The sequence below is a fragment of the Buteo buteo genome, chromosome Z, assembly GCF_964188355.1.
Source record: "Buteo buteo chromosome Z, bButBut1.hap1.1, whole genome shotgun sequence".
In the NCBI taxonomy this organism is placed as follows: domain Eukaryota; kingdom Metazoa; phylum Chordata; class Aves; order Accipitriformes; family Accipitridae; genus Buteo; species Buteo buteo.
In genome coordinates this window covers 9,848,190-9,868,364 of record NC_134204.1, presented here as the reverse complement: position 1 = coordinate 9,868,364, position 20,175 = coordinate 9,848,190, and the positions used below count along the sequence as shown (strand labels likewise).

At 55.3% G+C, this 20,175-nt stretch overlaps 1 protein-coding gene across 1 annotated transcript in view; it reads left to right on the top strand.

Annotated features, from left to right (window-relative positions):
* Positions 1–4,839: 4,839 nt before the first annotated feature.
* NOL6 (nucleolar protein 6) overlaps positions 4,840–20,175 on the top strand; it is a 31,942-nt gene continuing 16,606 nt past the window's right edge. The window contains exons 1-20 of the mRNA XM_075019891.1: positions 4,840–4,877; positions 4,966–5,190; positions 6,181–6,297; positions 6,560–6,739; positions 7,370–7,538; positions 8,300–8,434; positions 8,579–8,742; positions 9,240–9,360; positions 9,706–9,764; positions 9,927–10,028; positions 10,564–10,679; positions 11,085–11,262; positions 11,672–11,794; positions 11,957–12,105; positions 15,146–15,221; positions 17,115–17,255; positions 17,554–17,671; positions 17,891–18,045; positions 18,257–18,420; positions 18,872–19,024. Of these exons, the coding sequence (XP_074875992.1) occupies positions 4,872–4,877; positions 4,966–5,190; positions 6,181–6,297; positions 6,560–6,739; positions 7,370–7,538; positions 8,300–8,434; positions 8,579–8,742; positions 9,240–9,360; positions 9,706–9,764; positions 9,927–10,028; positions 10,564–10,679; positions 11,085–11,262; positions 11,672–11,794; positions 11,957–12,105; positions 15,146–15,221; positions 17,115–17,255; positions 17,554–17,671; positions 17,891–18,045; positions 18,257–18,420; positions 18,872–19,024 (2,651 nt within the window). The 5' untranslated portion in view covers positions 4,840–4,871. The remainder of the gene's footprint in view (positions 4,878–4,965; positions 5,191–6,180; positions 6,298–6,559; positions 6,740–7,369; positions 7,539–8,299; positions 8,435–8,578; positions 8,743–9,239; positions 9,361–9,705; positions 9,765–9,926; positions 10,029–10,563; positions 10,680–11,084; positions 11,263–11,671; positions 11,795–11,956; positions 12,106–15,145; positions 15,222–17,114; positions 17,256–17,553; positions 17,672–17,890; positions 18,046–18,256; positions 18,421–18,871; positions 19,025–20,175) is intronic.

Sequence of the window (20,175 nt, the reverse complement as noted above, 5' to 3'; positions counted from 1 at the left end):
TGGTGGGGTGTATACCTATGTGTGTGTGTGCAGTTGTGTGTGTATATGTTTTTGTGTGCATATATGCACATATGCACATGTATCTGTCTGTATGTGTATGCGTATGCACGTGCCCTGTCCTGGAGCCTATGGAGTGAGGGCTTTTGCCTGGAAGCAAAGGGATGCAGGGTACTGGGGTGTGGCAGGAGGTCAGGGAGGCTCCAGGCACTGCCCCATTATCCAAACCCCGCTGGGCCCAGACCCTAAGCCCCTTCCACCACACCGGCAGGGCGTTACACCCTGTCCTGGGGATGGCAGGGGCTAAGGAGGAGATGCTGAGGGCTTTGCACAATGGGCACCCCAATGACCCACCCTGGACCTGCTGTTGAGTCCCCAAGTGACCGAGTCCTTCCTCCCCTGTTGCTCTCAAGCAGCGCAGGGACGTGACCTTGGGGCCGGGGATGACCAAACTGGTTTTCCCAGCCTTCCTAAAAATCCTGCGCAGGGTTGCAATTACCCTCGCCTTAAATCAGAGGGGAGCCTGACATCACAGGCATGCCCACAGCACCCAGAGGTGTCGGGCAGTGAATCACATCTCAGGGAGCAGTGTGGCACAGCGGGGACAGGGTGTGATGAACCGGGAATGGGGGAGAGGAGTGAAGGGGTCCTGGCTCCATCAGGGGCGGGAGGGAAGGGGAACGAATGGGAGCTCCTCCAGCCAAGAAGCTGTTTCTTTTGGGAACATGGAGGATAAATTCCCCCTGAGTTAGGAGCTGATGCTGTAATTTGTACTCAGAGGAGTCACTGGGGCTGTGCACAAGAATTACTTGCAGAACTGGCCAGCAGTTGAACATCTATGTTAACTGGAAGTGAATTTTGGAGGTGATGTTGGATGCAAGGGAGTGCAGGGCAGCATGTGCAGGAGTATGGATGGATGAAGGGGGTTTGTCTCCCTGCCTCAAGTGGCAGCCCATGGGACCCAACCCAGGCTGCCAAAATGGAGGAAGAAGCCATTCAGAGGTTACAATGAGCAAAAATCCTCTCCGCGGGTGCTCTGGAGAGGGTTGGGGATGTTGCTGCTGTGGCTGGGACTGACAGAGGCCATGATGCAGTGGCCAGGCAGGAGCTGCAATGAACAGTAACAGGGACCAGCAGCCTGGTCTTATACCTACAGCCATCACCCGTATCCCCGCCGCAAGTGTTTGCGTGCAGGATATGGTCCCCAAATACAACAATGGGTCAGCTCAGCTCTTGGGAGACTTTCCTTGGAAAAGCAGGACCCAAACGCCCACCTGCAGGAGTCCTGGTCTCCTGGTTGACATAAGGCTGACACCCTTCTTTCAGCACGTTTTCCTGCAAGGAAGTTGTTAAATACCAGGGGCGTGAGGCTTGAGAGGCTCTTGGCAATGAAGCTGGCTGCCATGCCCAGGTAGGTAGCAGAACAGGTGACACAGGCTGATGCCAGCCTTTTTTGGGAGCAGAAATGATCCCTGGTCTCGAGCAGGAACTTGGCACTGGGATTTCCCAGGCAGAGATGCTGCACAGCAGCAGCGTGTGGAAACAAGCTCTGCAGGGTGAAATCTGGGCAGCCGTCGGCACAGGTGGACACAGCATTGTTCTGCTTTCTCTAGCAGAGGTAAGGGTGAGAGCTTGCCTCGCTCCATTGCAAGCCAGATGCAGCGAAGACCTGCAGGGCAGACAGAAAATCAGCTGCAGACATCCTCCAAACACCCAGCCTGCTTATTTTTCTTCCAAACCTGCTTGTTTTTCCCCAAACCTGCTCATATTTCCTGCGAGCACAGCCCACAAGCAGTAGGCTGATTTGGCTTAGGGGTCCTGTGTTGGGGACAGAGCTCAGCCCAATTCACTGGGGAGTTCTCTGAACTTCTAAAGTTGCCTTCAGGACGGATATGTGATCTTCTACCCTCTGTCTTAACATGCCTACACATTTGCTTTTGAAGAAATCCTGCTTATGGTGCTCCCACAGCACAGGTTAAAAACTGAACTAAGAGTGGTCAGTGTTCAGGGAGAAGGATTTGGACCTGGCGTGGACATGACACGCTCCAGGCTGGGATGCAATCCGGGAGCAGATTGCTTCTAAAGAAGGACAGTCCCACTGGAGTCACAACATCCCTACTTCACAGTGGTGCATGGTAGGGCACAGAGAAGTGAATTAAACTGCCTACAGTTACGCAAAAGCCAGTCAAAGAGCTGGAAAGTGTACTAAAATTATCTGAGTCCCAAATCTGTGACCTCCCATTCAGGGACACACATGGGGTAGGCTTTTAAATCCCCAGACAACCCAAATCCGGTCAGACCTGGGGTTTGGAGTTGCTTTTGTAAAGGCACATATATGTAAAGGCATACATACAGGGAGTATTTCTCCCACTCTGCTAATCCACACGTAGGCCGCTGCTGGCCCAGCCCTGCTCCTGGTGCCTGTTCCAGCCCCTGCGGCAGCCGGCCAAGCTGGGTCAGGCTGCCACGGCTTTGCTTTGTGGTCTCTGCAGGTCACGTACAGGATGTCCACCCCAATTAACCATGAAGTACCAGACCCTGACTCTGCAGTGTACAGGCAGCTCTGTACTCGCCCTGGCCAGGATCAACCCCGCCTTGCTGCCTGCAGCCAGGCTGCTTTGGAAAATAAAGCTCTTTTCTGGGTGCAGGAAACGTTTCTCTGTCTTCACTGTGTCTTAAAAATGTCAAGTAACTCAGGGTTTGTATTGGGTTTGCATGGCAAGGTTTTGGGGGGGGGGGGGGGCTACAGGGGCAGGTGAGAAGCTGCTGGAAGCTTTCCCTGTGTCTGACAGGGCCAGTGCCAGCTGGTTCCAAGAGGGACCCGCTGCTGGCCAAGGCTGAGCCAATTAGTGATAGTGGTAGCGCCTCTGGGAGAACATACTTAAGAAGGGAAAAAAGTTGCTGTGGAACAGAAACAGCAGCCGGAGAGAGGAGTGAGAACATGTGAGAGAAACAACCCTGCAGACCCCCAGGTCAGTGCAGAAGGAGGGGGAGGAGGGGATCCAGGCGCCGGAGCAGAGATTCCCCTGCAGCCCGTGGGGAAGAGCAGAGATTCCCCTGCAGCCCGTGGGGAAGACCATGGTGAGGCAGGCTGTCCCCCTGCAGCCCAGGGAGGTCCATGGGGGAGCAGATCTCCACCTGCAGCCTGGGGAGGAACCCCATGCCGGAGCAGGGGGATGCCCCCCAAGATGGCCGTGACTCCATGGGAAAGCCTGCACTGGAGCAGTCTGTGCCTGAAGGACTGTGGCCTGGTGGAAGGGACCCACGCTGGAGCAGTTCATGAAGAACTGCAGCCTGTGGAAAGGACTCACACTGGAGAAGTTTGTGGAGAACTGTCTCCCATGGGAGGGACCCCACGCTGGTGCAGAGAAAGAGTGAGGAGTCCTCCCGCTGAGGAGGATGGAGTGGCAGAGACAATGCGTGATGAACTGACCCCAACCCTCATTCCCCCTTCCCTGGCACAGCCTGGGGGTTTTAGGTAGAGAAAATTGGGAGTAAAGTTAAGCCTGAGAGGAAGGGAAGGGTGAGGGGAAGGTGTTTTTAATATTTAGTTTTACTTCTCATTATCCTACTCTGATTTGATTGCTAGTAAATTAAACTGATTTCCTTGAGTCTGTTTTGCCCATGATGGTAATTGGTGATTGATCTCTCCCTGTCCTTATCTCGACTCATGAGCTTTTTGTTATATTTTCTCTCCCCTGTCCAGCTGAGAAAGGGACTGATAGAGCAGCTTTGGTGGGCACCTGGCGTCCAGTCAGGGTCAACCCACTACAGGGTTGTTTGAAAATCCTCACGACAGAAGGCAGCTCTGTCACTGAGCCACCCAAGGCTCAAAACCGGAGAGGGATTATTTTCCAGACCTGGTTGAGCTGTTTGCCAGAATCATGTGTACTGTGCAAACTGCAGCTTGTTTTACATGTTTATATTCAGCTGGCATTAGCTGCTCCGAGCCCCACTCATGCACTGGTTACCCACCTAATCCCTACACCCACACAGCTCTGTATTTTCTCCGTGTGTAGAGTACGAAGTTGCATCAGACTGAAAACTGGAGTCTAGTATGTTTATTAAACCTCGATACACTTAATCTCCCCTCCTCAATTATTTTAAGGTCCCTTTTGAACACGATGTAAAACACATGCTACCGCTTAAATCAGGGTCCCTAAGAGACACCGCAGGTAGGCCCTGGTCAGTGGGGTAATGCTGGTCCTGGATCAGGTTTGTCCCGTGGGGTGAGCCGGTTTGCAGCACCCACCTGCGGCCAGCCCGAACGTGAAACCACGCCGGGCTGCCCCGAAAGCTGCACTTTTGGGGATAAAGGTTGTGGATTTGGCTTACAGCCCGCCTGGCCTAGGCAGCCGGCGGGGGCAGCTCTGGTCTCCATCCCAGCCATGGGAGGGGGAAGCCCGAGGGGGTTGGGGGTCCCAGCAAGAGGCCTGCGGTGCCCGGGGCAGGAGGGAGCACCTCAGGGTGGGGCGAGCCTGGGTCTGTGCCCCGCGATGAGCCCGAGGGGCAGCGACCCCCGCCGCGGGGAGACCCCCCCCCCAGCCCACACCCCTGCGGGGCGGGAGCCGCGCTGCCGCCAAGCACCCGTAACTGTTGCAAAACCGTACGGCTCCCCGCGCGACCTGCCGCAAAGCGAGGAAACGCGCCTCCTCCCCCCCCCCCCCAATCCGCTCAGGCGAGCTCGGCTCCGTCGGCGCCTCCGTGGGCGGGGCGGGAAGGCGGGGCGCAGCCGGCGCGGCCAATAGGAGCCTCGTGCTGCGACGCTCGGCCAATGGGGAGCGGCGCTGGGCGGCCAGCAGGGTGCGGGGCGCTGCACGTGGCTGGCGGGGCCCTGGCGCGCGCGCGTGTGTGTGTCTGTGGTGGCGGCGGCCATGGCGGTGAGGCGGCGGCGGGGCCTTGGGAGGCCGGTGTCCGTAGGGCCCGCGGGGCTCTGGGTATTCGAACCGTCCTGTCTTCTCTTCGCAGGGCTCTCCGGAGGCGGCGGCGCAGGGCCGGGACCCCCCTGCCGGGGCCGGGGCCGGGGCCGGGGCCGCGCCGCGGGGTGAGAAGAGGGCCGCCCCTGGCGAGGCCGGAGCCCTGCAGCCGGCGAAGCTAAGCCGGGCCGAGCTCTACAAGCCGCCGACCAGCGAGGAGCTGAGCCAGCTGAAGGAGACGGAGGATCTCTTCCACTCCAGCCTGCTCCGCCTGCAGGTCAGCCGGGAGGCCCGCCGGCCCGGGGAGCCGCCGTTGGCCGCGCTCAGTGTCTCTGGGGGGCAAAGCTGGGGGGTGAGGGCAGCGGGATCCCGGACCCGAAGCTTTCCAGGAACCGCCTGGGGAAGAGACCCCGGGCCGCTGAGCCCTCCTGGCCCGATGAATCCGGGCAGCGGCCGCTCCTCTGCAGGAGCTGGGCACGGGGCAGGGACGGAAGGCACAGGCTTTACAAGGCACCTAGCGTGTTACTGGTATTTCCACCGTAATTCCTGGTACCGTCCCGCACCAGGCTCTGTGCCTCGTTTACACTATTAAAATTGAAGCCCCCCAGCACATAACTGCGATATAGTGGAAGTGCAACTGTTGCATCTCCGGGGTGAGGAAGTAACATCACCAGCTGTGTCCTCCTGCTGTCTTTCACCAGCTTCTGGATGGGACAGGAGGATTTTTTTATGTCCTGGGCAAAGCAGGCTGCCTGTGTTAGGAGGAGGTCAGGCTGGTAACTAGATGGTGGTTGTAATGTTGGTGATTTTTATGAGGAGCAGCTTTGATCTCCTGGCTACCTGCTGGTGTTGGTGGTGGGATCTCTAGGGTCTGCCTCATGGTGTGAACCTGCAGGGTTGTTTCCTGAAGCTGATACTCTGTCACAGAAAAAGCCTTTCTGGGAGCTATGTCTATGTGAATCACATCAGGGTTTTTTGTGGCTGGACCTCATACAGAAGTTGGTGGGGATGGAGTTGATTGCCCTCTAGCACTTCACAGGAGATAGCAGGAGCTGCCTTATTCTTCTGCCCATGGGCTGACCGGACTCCCGGCTCCAGGCAGGGCTCATGGAGAGGTGCAGGAGTGTTCCCCAGCTCACCTGCTGCCCTCTTCACCAGGCTTGTGGTTGGTGCTGGAGGACAAGGTAAAGGGCAGGAGCAATTGTGCATAGTTGTAGCTGTTGTGCAGTGTTGTAGCTGCCTTTGATGGTCCCCTTTTCCCCTACAGATTGAAGAGCTTCTGAAGGAGGTGACATTGAAGGAGACAAAGAAGAAGAAGATTGATGCTTTCCTCCATGAAATTAGCAGCCTGCTGAGTGCCATCCCAGAGACCCCAGAAACTGAAGTACGTTCCAGAGGGATGGAGAAGGTGGCAAGACCCCTGTATGGAGCAGGCTCTGCTGTTGCTGTGCAAGCAGAGGTCCTCATGGACTATCTCCCTTAGGAACTGGAAAAATATTACTTTGCTTTATCTTGGAGGGGCACGGGGGACACTCTTTAAGCCCTGGGTGCAGGTGCCTGCAGTTGTGTGGGGAGAGGGGTCCTGGTCCCTGCGCATCTGCTGTTGGTGATGCTTAGAACATTTTGTGTGTCCTGTCTGTTCCCAGCTCACCGACCAGGCCTGGCTCCCCAAGGGTGTGCAGGTCCCGTTCCTGCAGGTGCCGTTCAGCGTGAAGGGGAAGTTCCGCTTCGTCCCCCCGACCGAGCTGAAGGTGGTGGGCAGCTACCTGCTGGGCACCTGCATTAAGCCGGAGATCAATGTGGATGTGGCAGTGACCATGCCACGGGTGAGTCTGGCCGTGCCTGCTCCTGAGTGGTCTGGGGCCCAGCTGAGCCCCCTCCCCTCCTGCCCTGTCCTCTCCATTCCTGAGTGAGGTTGCAGCATCTGGACATGGAGTGTGGTGACTCCCACGAGGAGCTGGGGAGTGTGGTCTCACCACTCGCTCTATCAGAGTTTTCAGGTGCTTTGATTTTAGTTTCTCATGAGGATCTTCCTTCTCTCTGCTTGGGCTGAACCTCTTCCTCATTGCTGGGGAGATAGGTGCTCGCTGTCTTTGTACCCCATTGCACTTGTACCCAGCTCCCAAGACTGTGTTACAAGGAGGGTGATGTTTGCAGGCTGTTACCCCTTTAGAACTCTCTCCTCTTGCTGCCCAGACTAGCTGTAATGGGGTTTGAGATGAAGCAACACCCTGTTCGGCTGCATGGCTCTACCCTGTCTCCTGCTATCCTAGGGCCTCGTGAGCCAGCAGCAAGGTAGTGCTCCTGACCGACTTGGAGCTCCTTGGGGCTGTAGCCACATGGCTGAGATAGGGCTGCCTGAGGGACTGGAGTGAGTGGTGAGTGGTATAGTGCCTCAGGCTGAACCGAGCTCTGCAGGCAAGTGAGGTGGGATTGCCCTGTCCCTCTCTTCCCAGGAAATCTTCCAGGATAAAGATAACCTGAATCAGCGCTACCACCGTAAGAGAGCTCTGTACCTGGCCCACATTGCCCAGCAGTTCTCCAAGGAGAAGCTCTTTGGCAGCGTGAAGTTTGCCTACATGAACAGCAACCATCTCAAGCCCATCCTGCTGCTGAGACCTCAAGGTAGCACTTGAGCCTTGCTCTGGTGGGGGGTGTGAGTGGGTACTAGCATTAGGTGGAGGGGGGTGGTGGTGATCTCATACCTTCTAACAGGCCCTTTGGAGAGGGGTCAGTTTGGGGCTGTCGTCACAATTGGTGATAAATTTTGGAGCTTCAGTCCTCCCAGTTGTCCTCTCCCTCCACACAGAGCGTAGTCCTCAAGGTCTCTTCCCCTCCCAGTCCCCCTCTGCAGCTTGGCGGGCTCCCCAGCCTTGGCCTTGCTGGCTGGCCCACCCTGTAGGTACTTCAGGGACTAAAGCAGACCCTACAAAAACATGTCTGTGTCTAGCACTGGCCTTCCTCCCTGCGCTACCCATCCCTGCTCCCTGCCATCCTCTTGCCTTCCCCAGGGAGCTGTGTGCAGCCTGGTGTTCTCTGAGATGATGTGGGGTGCCTGGGCTGCTGGGTGCTGCTTGTTTCTGCAGAACCCAGGTTTGGGTCTGGGACAGGCAGTGGTGTGGCAAGGCCAGGGCAGGCAGGAGAGTGCTGGGGTAACTGGCCTGGCCAGTGGGGATGAAGATGGGAATTGGACTTGAGCAATGTGACCTCAGGGTTATTGTTGGCTCTGGGATGTCGTCACTCTCTGCTCTGAGATGATTTCTACTGCTGCTGAGCTTTGCTGGTAAGGAGCTTTTTCCTTTACCCAAGCTGGCGATGCTCCCTGTTTTCTCAAGTTAATCTCTGACATCTCTTTCTCCTGCACATCTATCCCCTGGTGCTTACAGGCAAGGATGAGAAGATGGTCACCGTCCGACTCCATGCCTGTCCTGCCCCCGGTCTCTTCAAACCCAGCCGCTTCTACCCCGGCAAGAACAATGTCCGGACAGCCTGGTTCATGGAGCAGAGCACCCCCAAAGAAGGTAGGGCCTGGGACTGGGGGAACACAAGTCTGCTTGGTTCAGCCAAAGACTGCACCCAATGCCCGGAGGTGGGTTTGCTGCAGCCCTTTTCTATGAATGGAAGGTTTGTGGTTGGGTCTAATGTGCTGTTGTCTCCCTACACAGGAGCCCCCGAGCCCCCAACCCCACACTACAACAACTCCATCCTCTGCGACACGGTGCTGCTGTCCCACCTGCACTTCTTGTCTAGTGCAGCCACTGACTTCCCAGGCATGAAGGATGGCCTGGCCCTTCTCAAAGTTTGGCTGAACCAGCGGCAGCTCAGCAAGGTATGTCCTATGCCAGGGGACAGGGCAGGCTCTGCTTGCCTGGCTAACCTGCCTTTGGCCTGCTCTCCCTTCCCAGGGGTGGAGTGGTGGTGGTTTTGTTGTGGTGGGTGGTGTGGTGGGCTTGTGACTCTGATTTGAGCTGTCTTAGGTTTCATGGACCTCCTTCCTACCCTGTGGGTTGCAATGAGTCTGTGTGCCAGACAATCGTGCTTCTTTCAGATCCCTGGAATTATGTAGCGGATTTTTGGTTTCAGGATTTTTTTAGGGGTATTCGCCCCATTTCCCGAAGAACTTTGAGTTCTTGCCTTTTCTGCAAGAGGATCCATATCTCTGTTCCTTGTACAAGGCTTTGCCTCAACATCTTCCTGGTGGGCTTGGGGGCTGCCCAAGGCTTCTGGCCTCCTGATGACAGAGGCCAGAAGCAGTCGTAGGGTGGGCTCTGGGGGGCTCGCAGTGCCTGGTTGCGCTCTTGTTGACTCCACTCTCTGTTTTCACAGGGCTTGGGGTGCTTCAGCGGCTTCTTGGTCTCCATGCTGGTTGCCTACCTGCTGATGAAACGCAAGATTGTCAAGATGATGAGTGGGTACCAGGTGCTGAGGAGCACCCTGCAGTTTCTGGGTGAGTTTCCAGGGGCCTTTCTGGGCAAGAAAAAGCTGATGTCAGCAGAGTCTCTGCACAAAGCCTGAACGCAGTGGGGGAAGGGGGAATTGTGGCTTTTCTCTCTCTGATGCTGAGACCCTAGGGGTGGGATGGACAGGAGGGGATGAGGCAGCAGAGCAGGGCTGGATGGAACAGCTTGCAGAGGAGCGGGTAGGTCCTGTCACAAGATGGAGGTCAGCATTGCATTGTAGCACTGTTAGTGTTGTGAGACCATGGTGTTACTGGCACATAGATATATCACTGTCACCAGTGGAGATGTGGATTGTATCGTGGTGTGACTTGTTCCTTCTTGTCTGCCCACAGCCACCACTGACCTGAGTGTGACGGGGATCAGCCTAGCGAAGGATGTGGATGCATCCCTGGTAAGGAACCCTCTGGGGGCATCTCATGCCTGCGTCTGGCTGGGCTGTCCGTGCTGTCTGGACAGGAATGTGCCTGTTAGAGGGGTGTCGGATGGCAATGAGGCGCTGGTGCCCTGGTGCCTGTGCTGTGTCGTGGCACTAAGGACTGTGTTTGTCTTTCAGCCTGTCCTGGATGACTTCCACCAGGCCTTTGAAGTAGTCTTTGTGGATCCCTCTGGGCTGGTGAACCTCTGCGCTGATATGACTGCCAGCAAATACCACCAGGTACCAAGCAGGTTGTGATGGCATCCTGAGATGCTGTCTTAGGAGTGAACTGAGGCAGGCAGAGGGTAGTTAGACATCTTGGAGGAGGATGTTAGACATGAGGAGGGGGCTCAGTGTTGCTTTTTAAGCTTTTAACATCCGTCTCCAGCTCTGAAGCTTGGAACTGAATTTCAAAACTTGGATGTACTGCTGCTTTACCTGTCTTGCTTGAATGATGGAGGAAAGTTGTTTTCCTCTTTGTGGGCACCTTTGGGTGAAGCCAAGCAGCTGTTTAGCAGAAGTAACTGTTTTGGAGCAGAAAAAAAACACCTTGGTGGCGGGATATCAAGGAGAAACTGTCTGACCAGCAGTGACAGCTGTCAGTCACTTGGCTTCACGCTGAGGACAGAGGCTGTCTGGGATCAGGGTCTGCTGGTGACCATGGACCTGGGGTGGCTGTGGTTAATGGGGGAGCATTGGTGACCCCTGCTGGAGGGATTTGCTTTCTTTTTCTCCTCCCATTCATGCTCTTGCTCTGTCTTATCTCCTTGCTCAGGTCCAGTTTGAAGCCAAGCGCTCCATGGAGATTTTGGATGATCGGATGGTGGATGGCTTTCAGGTGCTGCTTATGACCGCGAAGCCCATGCTCAGAGCCTTTGACCACGTCTTCCAGTGAGTCTCACTGTGCTGGTGGGGTGATGCTGAGGAGCCTGTTCAGAGAGGAGTGGGCTGCTTCTGGCTTTGGGCTGGAGTGAATTTGGACCTGCCTGCTGGGAGGTGGCCCTGCTATTTCTGAGATAGACATGGGTGCCTCTTGCATTTGGCCATTCCGCTTTTACTGTCTAGATAGCCTCCCAGGAGGAGGAGGGCAATGCTTTGGCCTTTGGGAATGATGACTGTCCCAAGGATGAATGTCTCCTGTGGTGCATCCTGAGATGCCAAACTAGTGTTTCTTCTTGTAGCCCCCATCCTGGGCCAGGACTGTCAGCTCCCCACTTTATCCTACTTCTAGCATTTCTCTCTTAGAAAGGATTTGGTGGCAGAGGTGGGTGACCAGGTTTTCTCCTTCTCTTTTAGCCTGAAGCATGCCTCCAAGCTGCAGGGTGCCTGCAAGAAGATGCAGCTGCTGAACGAGCTGATGGATCGGGGTGGGAACTACGTGGCCACGGCCCTTCCCTTTGTTGTCTCGCTGCTGGCCCGTGGGCTGGCTGGGAGAGCGCTGCTCGTGGCTCACTCCTTGCCCCAGATCCCTGAGGTAGTGCAGCTTGACAATGACACTGCATCCTTCGCAGCATGTGGGGTCTCTTGTGTCCCTTGTGGCACTGCTGGGCACGGGGTGGGACCTTTCCTCACTGGGGAGGAGACAGGCGTGTCCCCTTTGTGGGGAATATGGGATCTGAGGCCCTGCACTGGGGTATGGGGTGCAGCTGGGAGACTTGGTCTGGGCTTGGTCTGGGCAGGAGTGCTGGCCCAGTAATGGGGCAGGGAGAATACAATTGTTTTTTTCATTGGGGAGACTACTAAATGAGGGTTTCCTTGTCTGTGCTCATCCGGGCACCCAAGAGCACATAGCAGGAGGTTCATCTAGCAGCCCAATATCCCAGCAGCTGCTGCTCCAGCAACCTCATCTCTCCTTGTGTTTCATGTTCTCCATTTTCCCACAGTGGTCGATTGATGCTGAGCCCCCAAAACACAAGGATGTCGGGCCTCTGACATTTGGGCTCCTGTTTGTCCCCGAGTTTGCTGCCAGCACGCTGGAGAAGGGACCGCAGGCTGATCATCCCGAGGTGAGAGGAGCCCTGCTTGTGCTGAGTAGGGTGGAGCAGAGCTGGTGCCATGCTGTGGTTGCAGATGGCTACAGGGCTGGCTGATGGTCTCATGGGAGTCGTTCGGCTGGCCCCAGTGGTGACCCGTGTCCCTGGCCTGGCTTGGCCAATGTCTCTCCACAGGCCCTGGACTTCCGGACCTTCTGGGGGGAGAAATCAGAGCTGCGGCGTTTCCAGGATGGCAGCATCTGTGAGGCAGTGGTGTGGGAGGCTGACACCATCTGCCAGAAACGCCTCATTCCTGAGCAGATTGTCAGGCACCTGCTGAAGCTGTAAGTTGCACCGAGCAGCTGCTGAGGCTGGGGGACCTGCAGCTGTGTGGGGTTCACTGCCACTCTCCTGGCTTGTGCCACATCCCTAGTAACCCCGTTGTCAGCTTCATGTTTTGGGGGACATTGTAGGTCATTTTCATAGAATCGGAATCATAGAATGATTTGAGTTGGAAGGGACCTTAAAGATCATCTAGTTCCAAGCGCCCTGCCATGGGCAGAGACACCTTCCACTAGACCACATTGCTCAAAGCCCCATCCAATATGGCCTTGGTACACTTCCAGGGACTGGGCATCCACAGCTTCTCTGGGCAGCCTGTTCAGTGCCTCACCACCCTCACAGTGAAGAACTTCTTCCTTACATTTAATCTACATGTACCCTCTTTGTGTTAAAGCCATTACCCCTTGTCCCGTCACTACATGCTCTTGTACAAAGTCCCTCTCCAGCTTTCCTGTAGGCCCCCTTTAAGTACTGGAAGGCAGCTATAAGGTGTCCCTGGAGCCTTCTCTTCTCCAGGCTGAACAGCCCCAACTCTCTCAGCCTGTCTTCATAGGACAGGTGTTCCAGCCCCCTGATCATCTTTGTGGCCCTCCTCTGGGCTTGATCCAGCAGGTCCATGTCCTTCTTATTGGGGGCTCCAGAGCTGAACTCAGTACTCTAGGTGGGGTCTCATGAGAGCAGAGTAGAGGGAGAGAATCACCTCCCTCGACCTGCTGGCCATGCTTCTTTTGATGCAGCCCAGGATATGGTTTGATTTCTGGGCTGCAAACGCACATTGCCAGGTTGTGTTGAGCTTCTTGTCAATGAACACCCTCAAGTCCTTCTCCTCAGGGCTGCTCTCAATCCATTCTCTGCCCAGTCTGTATTTGTGCTTGGGATTGCCCTGACCCATGTGCAGGACCTTACACTTAGCCTTGCTGAACTTCATGAGGTTTGCATGGGCCCACCTCTCAAGCCTGTCAAGGTCCCTCTGGATGGCATCCCTTCCCTCCAGCGTGTCAACCACACCACACAGCTTGGTGTCGACAGCAGACTTTCTGAGGGTGCACTCAATCCCACTGTCCATGTTGCCGACAAAGATGTTAAAACAGTGCTGGTCCCAATACTAACCCCTGAGGAATGCCACTTGTCACTGCTCTCCACTTGCGCATCGAGCCATCGACCGCAACTCTTTGAGTGCGACCATCCAGCCAATTCCTTATCCATGGAGTGGTCCATCTGTCAAGTCCCTGTCTCTCCACTTTAGAGACAAGGATGTTGTGCAGGACAGTGTCAAATGCTTTGCACAAGTCCAGGTAGATGGTATCAGTTGCCCACCAGTGCTGTAACCCCGTTGTAGAAGGCCAAATTTGTCAGGCATGATTTGTCCTTCATGAAACCATGTTGGCTGTCACCAGTCACCTCCTTATTTTGCATGTGCCTTAGTATAATTTCCAGGAGGATCCACTCCATGATCTTGCCGGGCACAGAGGTGAGACTGACTGGCCTGTAGTTCCCCGGGTCTTCCTTTTTTCCTTTTTAAAAATGGGGGTTATGTTTCCCCTTTTCCAGTCAGTGGCAACTTCCCTGGACTGCTGTGACTTCTCAAATGTGGTGGATAGTGGGTTAGCCACATCATCCACCAGTTCCCTCAGGACCCTGCAGATGCGTCTCATCAGGTCCCATGGACTTGTACACCTTCAGGTTCCTTAGATGGTTGCGAATGTGGTCTCCTATGGTGGGTGCTTCTTCATTCTCCCAGTCCCTGCCTTTCCCTTCTGTGACTTGGGTGGTGTGGCTGGAGCAGTTGCTCGTGAAGCACTTTCTGTTGAGTACCTTAGCCTTCTCCATGTCCCAGGTAACCAGGTGTCTCGTTTCCTTCTGGAGAGGGCCCACATTTTTCCTAGTCTTCCTTTTATCACCAACATACCTACAGAAGCTTTTTTTGTTGCCTTTGACGTCCCTGGCCAGATCTAATTCTGTCAGGACTTTGGCTTTCCTAATGTGATCCCTGGCTGCTTAAACACCTTCTCTGTATTCCTGCCAGGTTACCTGTTCTTGTTTCCACCCTCTGTAGGCTTCCTTTTTGTGTTTGAGTTTGTCCAGGAGCTCATTCTTCATCCACGCAGGCCTCCTGATGTTTTTGTCTGACTTCCTTTTTGTTGGGATGCATCACTCCTGAGCTTGGAGGAGGTGATCCTTGAACATTAACCAGCTTTCCTGGGCCCCTCTTCCCTCTAGGGCTTTGTCCCATGGTACTCTACCAGGCTAGTCTGCTCTCTTGAAGTCCAGGGTAGCGAGCTTGCTATGCACTCTCCTCTCTGCCCTAAGGATCTTGAACTCCACCGTTTCATGGTCACTGCAGCCAAAGCTGCCCTTGAGCTTCACGTTCCCCACCAGACCCTCCTTGTGTGCGCCTCTTTTTGGCTTTGTGAAATCTGGACGTCCTTTCAGTTGTGGTCCTGATGCTGGAGCTGCTTTCCAAGAGAAGGCAGAGAGGGCAAGCACATGGTGCTGGAGCCTGTGCTGATGGTAATGCTAAGGGGAAGAAGGCAGTATGGTCCTGCCCTTACATGCAGATGGGATATTGAGACACTCATTTTTGGCAGAGCTGGAAAAGAAGCTGTCTGGACCTTGCAGGATGTTTCATGAAATCCTCTGAGACCCTGTAGTGGTTCACAAGCTTGGGTCTCCCTGCAGCATTGGAAAGCCTCCCTGTAGCAGTTTATACCTTCTGCCAAAAAATGAGACCCCCTTGCACAGAACGAAGGGGTTGCCTGGGCCTCTTTATCCTGACTCAGTTAGCGGTCTTGTGAGGAAAGGCTGCATGTTGATGGCTTTGGCTTTGAATCCTGTGAAGCTGCATGCGTTGCTGGGCCGCTTTGGGTGGATAACTTGGGCATGGGAGAAACGCACAGAGATGAGTCTTCTCGCCATGACCTTACTCTGTGGAGGGATTCCTCATCCTTGGACTGACCCTTGCCTGTGGGTACAGCGTGCAGTGTCAGGATGTATGGATTGGCAAGTCGTAGCTCTAATGCTGTGTTGTCTTCTTCTACATAGCCACGCGGACATTCCTGAATCCTCCATCTGCTACAATGGAGCCCTCCTTGAATCTGTGATCAGGACTGGGCAAAAGGTATGGTTGCTCCCCCAGCAGGGCTGTGGGTTTCTCAAGGAAGGGTTGTGTGGGGAGGGCCGTAGGGAGGTCATTTTAATGTGGCCCTGAGGCAGCTGCCTGGTTCCCAAGAGAAGGTAGCGAGGGTAAGGAAAATTCTTGCCTGTGGGCACTTTGATGGGCAGTGCAGTGCTCTCCTTGGATCTGTCAAGCCTTTCATGCCAACCAAGGCATAGTCACTGAAGTCCTCTTGCTCTGGCAGCCCCCACACCCCATTTTCCCCTGAAAGTATCCCAGTGGCCTGTCTCTGTGTCCACTATGTCCACATTGTCTGAGGATATATCACTGTCCCACTGTGTCCCCCTGGCTACACCTTTCAGATCCTGCATCCATCAGGACATGGGCCGGACACTTCTGTGCCTTCATCCTGTAGGTCCAGCTGGGAAACCCAGGAGAAGGATCTTTCCTGTCATGGTGCAAAGTGCTATATCATGTCCACCAAGACCTATGTAGTGCTCCAGCTGAATGTGCAGCTGAAACAAAGAAATGTCACTTTGAGACAGAAAACATGCATCTTGGAGGCTGGGAAATGTCCCCCTCCCTACTTCTGCTCTCCAGCTTGTGAAATTAAAGTCTGGAGATGAGCCATGAGTACTTTGGCACTGCTTTGCTGGTCTTTGGTAAAACCAGCTTTTTACCTGGTTGTTGGATGGAGGAGGAAATTGTTTCCTTTCTCCTTCTTAGGAGCAAAGGGGAGCAAAACTGATTGAAAGAATCTTCTGTGCTAGGACTAGTTGCGGTCTGGGCAGAGCTGCATGTCAGGTTTGGGATAAGATGCTGGTTTGTACAGCCTGTTGTGTGGTGAGGCAGCAGAATCTGTGTGTGTCCCTGCAAGCTAGCCGGTGATGAGCAGGGCTGATAAACACCATGCTGAGAGGGGATGCACTTCCTGGAGCCTGGGGGGTGTTTAGGAGTCCACTTGTTGCCAGTCCTCGAACGAAAGAGAAACTCAGAGAAACTCGCTGTTGTACGTGGGGTGGTGGGTAGGGGTGTCTGTCTCTGCTCCTCCAGCTGTTTGTGTGCAGGCAGCCCAAGGACTCTGTGGTGGTCAAGGGGCACGGGGGATGATGAAAGATGGGTGGTGCACCCAGCTTTAGAGACAGGCAGGACGGGGGTTTGTCATTCATGGTACATCCTGCAGAGGGTGCTGCTGCTCTGCCAGAAAGCCCAGGCTGGCTGGGTGTGTGCAGCTCAATTCAGCTGCATCTGAGCTGAGTGGTTTGACGCCAGTGATGTCTCCTCTTTCTCGTTCAGGCTCCTCTGCTGTGGTTTGGGGAGATGCGAGCAGCAAGGACAGCAGCAATTCTTTTGGTTCTTCTCATTTGCCCTCTCCAGGGCTCCTGCCATGCTCTGGATATTTTCTGTCTTTGCTTTTGCCATGCTTCCCAGCTCTGCCTTGGCTAAGGATGTAGTCGGTGCGGTTTTCTGTTAAGTGACGCTTCTGTTGGCGTTGCGATAACTGGTGGGGAGGCAGTAGCAGAGCGCTCACCTTGACAGTATGTGATCTCTTTACTCCTAGATCACACTTAGCTTCTTCCTTTCTAGGGAGAATGCTGGCAGTACAGCATTTGGTGCTGCCTTAGTGTCTTGCACAGGAAATAATTTTCTTTGCCACTTGAAACATAGCCTCTAGAATGCCTGTGGCTGCTGGGGAGCTGCAGACAGTCTTTCCCTTGTCTTCCCTCCATCTCTTACCTCCCCGTTTTGCTGAGTGCTCTTGCCAGAAGCTGCTCCCTGGGGTGGCAGTGCTGGCTTCTTGGAGCCTGGCTGTGATGCCAGTCCAAGAGGGAGGCAAGGTGCATGCTTGTGCAGGAGCGGGAGAGGTGAACAGAGAGGCTCTCTGTATGTCTGCAGGAGTCGGGGACGGGCGAGGAGGCCATGGTCAGCGTCGTCTGTTCCTACGATGACCTGAGCCGCAAGCTTTGGAATCTGAAGGGGCTGCCGCTGACGGTGACAGCTGTGCAGGGTGTCCATCCAGCCCTCCGGTACACCGACGTGAGTGTCCCTGGGCACGGCCCATGCATAGGGGTCTGCGAGGAGCTGGGGGGTGCCCTGGGGTGAGGGGGGACAGAGAGACTTAGTCACTCTCTGCTTTTGTGGCTCCTGAGAGCCCTCAGGGGAATGTGGTGCCTCTTCTTTGCTGCCCCGTCCCTGGGGCTTGCTATGCACAAGTTGGCTAAGCCCTCCGTGCTGAAGGGCTTTGCTGGGGCAGGAGGTTTGCGGTGAGGAGGTGCAGGGTGCCCTGGGTTTTCTGCTCCCTGTTCTTAGTCCTCAGGTTGCTGCTCTCTCTCAGGTCTTTCCTCCCATTCCCATGAAGCCTATTTATTCCTTCCATACCCGAATCAGGACCAAGCACTTGCTACTTCCCTCAGAGGAGAAGCCCTGCCCAGCCTACATAGCCCCGCTGAAGAGTAAGTGGGGACTGATGTGAGCAGGAGATGATTTGGTGGGGGGAAGCAGAGGCAGGCAGCAATGCTGGCTCTTTTACTGCTGCATTGGTGTGCTGCAGGCAGGAGCAGAGCCCTGGCTCCTCCTGCTCTCCTGCTGTAACCTCTAGTCCCAGCCACCCCCATCCATCACCTCATTTCTGCATGGGGCTCACTGGCCTCCTGCTGTCCTTTTGCCCCCAGTCATCTGCCACATGGAAGGCAGTGGCCAGTGGCCACAGGACAAAGAAGCCATCAAGCGCATCAAGGCGGCTTTTCACCTCCAGCTGGCTGAGCTCCTCCAGCAGCAGCACCAGTTGGTTTGCAGACCTGCGGTCACCCACACCGATGTGTACAAGGTAGAGTGATGATGGGGACCTTCTCCAGACCTGACTTGTTACTGAGGAGGCAGGTGGGAGGTTATGGCAGTGCCCCCACTGGACAAAATGAGGATTTGGGTGATGGGCATAGGAGAGAACATGGTGAGACTGTGCTGATGCCAGGATGCTGCTGTTGTGTCCCTGAGGTGCAGCACACCAAGCCTGGCTTCACTTTCTGCTCCCATCTCAGGACGGCTACGTTTTCCGTCTCCAAGTAGCCTACCACCGGGAGCCCCTGATCTTGAAGGAAGTGGTCACCCCAGAAGGGATGCTGAAGTACCAGGACACAGAGGAGTCTCGGCAGCTGGAGCTGGAGACATTGCATCTGCCCTATCTAACCAGCTCCCTGCATGGGTGAGTGAGGCAGGGCGTGCCTGGGGGGCCAGGACACAGGATGTGGCTGGAAGCCAGTGTGGAGGTGCCCTTGAGTATTGGAGGGTAATGGTGGGGAGAAGAGCTCGCCATGAGAAGTGGCCCTTCAGCCCACCTTGTGAGAGGTTCTGTGGGAGGACAGAGGGATGAATGTGGGTGGGGGTGGCACCGGTTGGCCCTGTTGTCACATCTGAGGTCACTGGTATGGGGGACAAGTACCAAAGAGCAGCATGGTTAGAGAGGAGCATGTGGCAGCATTTCCCCTTCATTTCCTCAAAATCTCAACAACCCCAGAGAGTGCCCTGTGCTCATAATGCTGTGGACATGTTCCTGGCAGGTTTTTGACCCTCCCTTCTCTCTTGCGGAATGCCAAAAGGCTGTTCTGGGTGCTGGGATGTATGGATTGAGCAGTGGCTTGTCTCCCTCCTTGCAGGCTCCAGCAGCAGCACCCTGTCTTCGGCAGCACTTGCCGGCTGGTCAAGCGCTGGGTCTGTGCGCAGCTCCTGAGCGACAACATCTCTGAGGAGTGTGTGGACCTCCTTGTGGCCTTTCTCTTCCTCCATCCAGCCCCCTTCACGCCGCCCAGGTGAGGATGAGGAGCCTAGGCTGGCCCAGTGGGGATGTAGTGCTTTTTTCCTTACCTGGAATGGAGGAGGGATGGGATGCTGCTGGGGCAGGAGGTGCTGGGAGGGTGCACAGCAGGGCGCGTGGGGCCCCTGTGCTGTCAAAATGCTGTCCCAAGCCCTGTTGGAAGTGGCTGGCCAGAGGAGATGGGGATGCTTGGGGCTGTGGCTTCCCCTAGTCTGTGCTGCAGAGAAAGGGGGGAAGCAGGTGAGGATGGGAGCAAGTGCCCTTGTGGCCTCTGGGTGCTGGTGGCACAACTTTGGGTTGTCTTGTGCCTTCTTGAGGACTGGTGGGGCCTCTCATCCTGGGGGTGATGGCCAGGAGAAGCAGGGGCAGGGGCTGCATTGTGGCTACCAGCACGCTGGAGCTTCTGCATTCCCTCGAGGGATTTTACTGTGGTGCTGGCGGCTACAGCCTTCCTTCGTCCTGGAGAGGACTCCTGAGGGAAGGGCGAAAGGTTGGCTGCTGAAAGCTGAATGGAGTAGCAATGTTGGTAGATAAGCCTGCAGGGCCAATTGCTTGCTGGCCCCTGGCAGGTGGATGGGATGCGTCCCAGAGGGAGTGAAACGAAGTTAAAAGGAGTGGTTTTGCTCTGTGTGGATCCAAAAGGTTACTCTGCCCTGCACTCGGGCTCCAGTTTTCTTCCCCAAAGTAGCAGGAGTAACAGCCTGATGCCTAGAATGCTTTCTTGTCTCCTAAAATACCCTGCTAGTAGGAGCTCTTGTCTTCCCAGCTCTCTGGTTTTGCATACCTGCTGTGTCACAGAAGAAGAGGCGCAGTGGGAGCTTGGCCGTTGTTCAGAGCTGCAGCAGAGATGGGAGCAGCCTTCTTTCCACCTCCCCCTTGCTCCAACCCCAGGAATCTGGGTGGGGAGAGCGTCAGGAGATGGGGCAACTGGGGGCAATGTTTCACTTTCTGCTATTTTCTTTTACCTGGGGAGGGAAAAACAAGGGGGAAGGACTTTGCCTGGGGATTTGGAGAAGGGGAATTGCCTCATGCTTGTCCTGGACTTCCCTTTCCCACTACAGACATCCCTTCTTGGGCTGTGTGTGGGCTGGGCATCGCTAACTCACCCCCAAGCCCAGCTCCTCTTGCTGCCAGGGGAGCAAATGC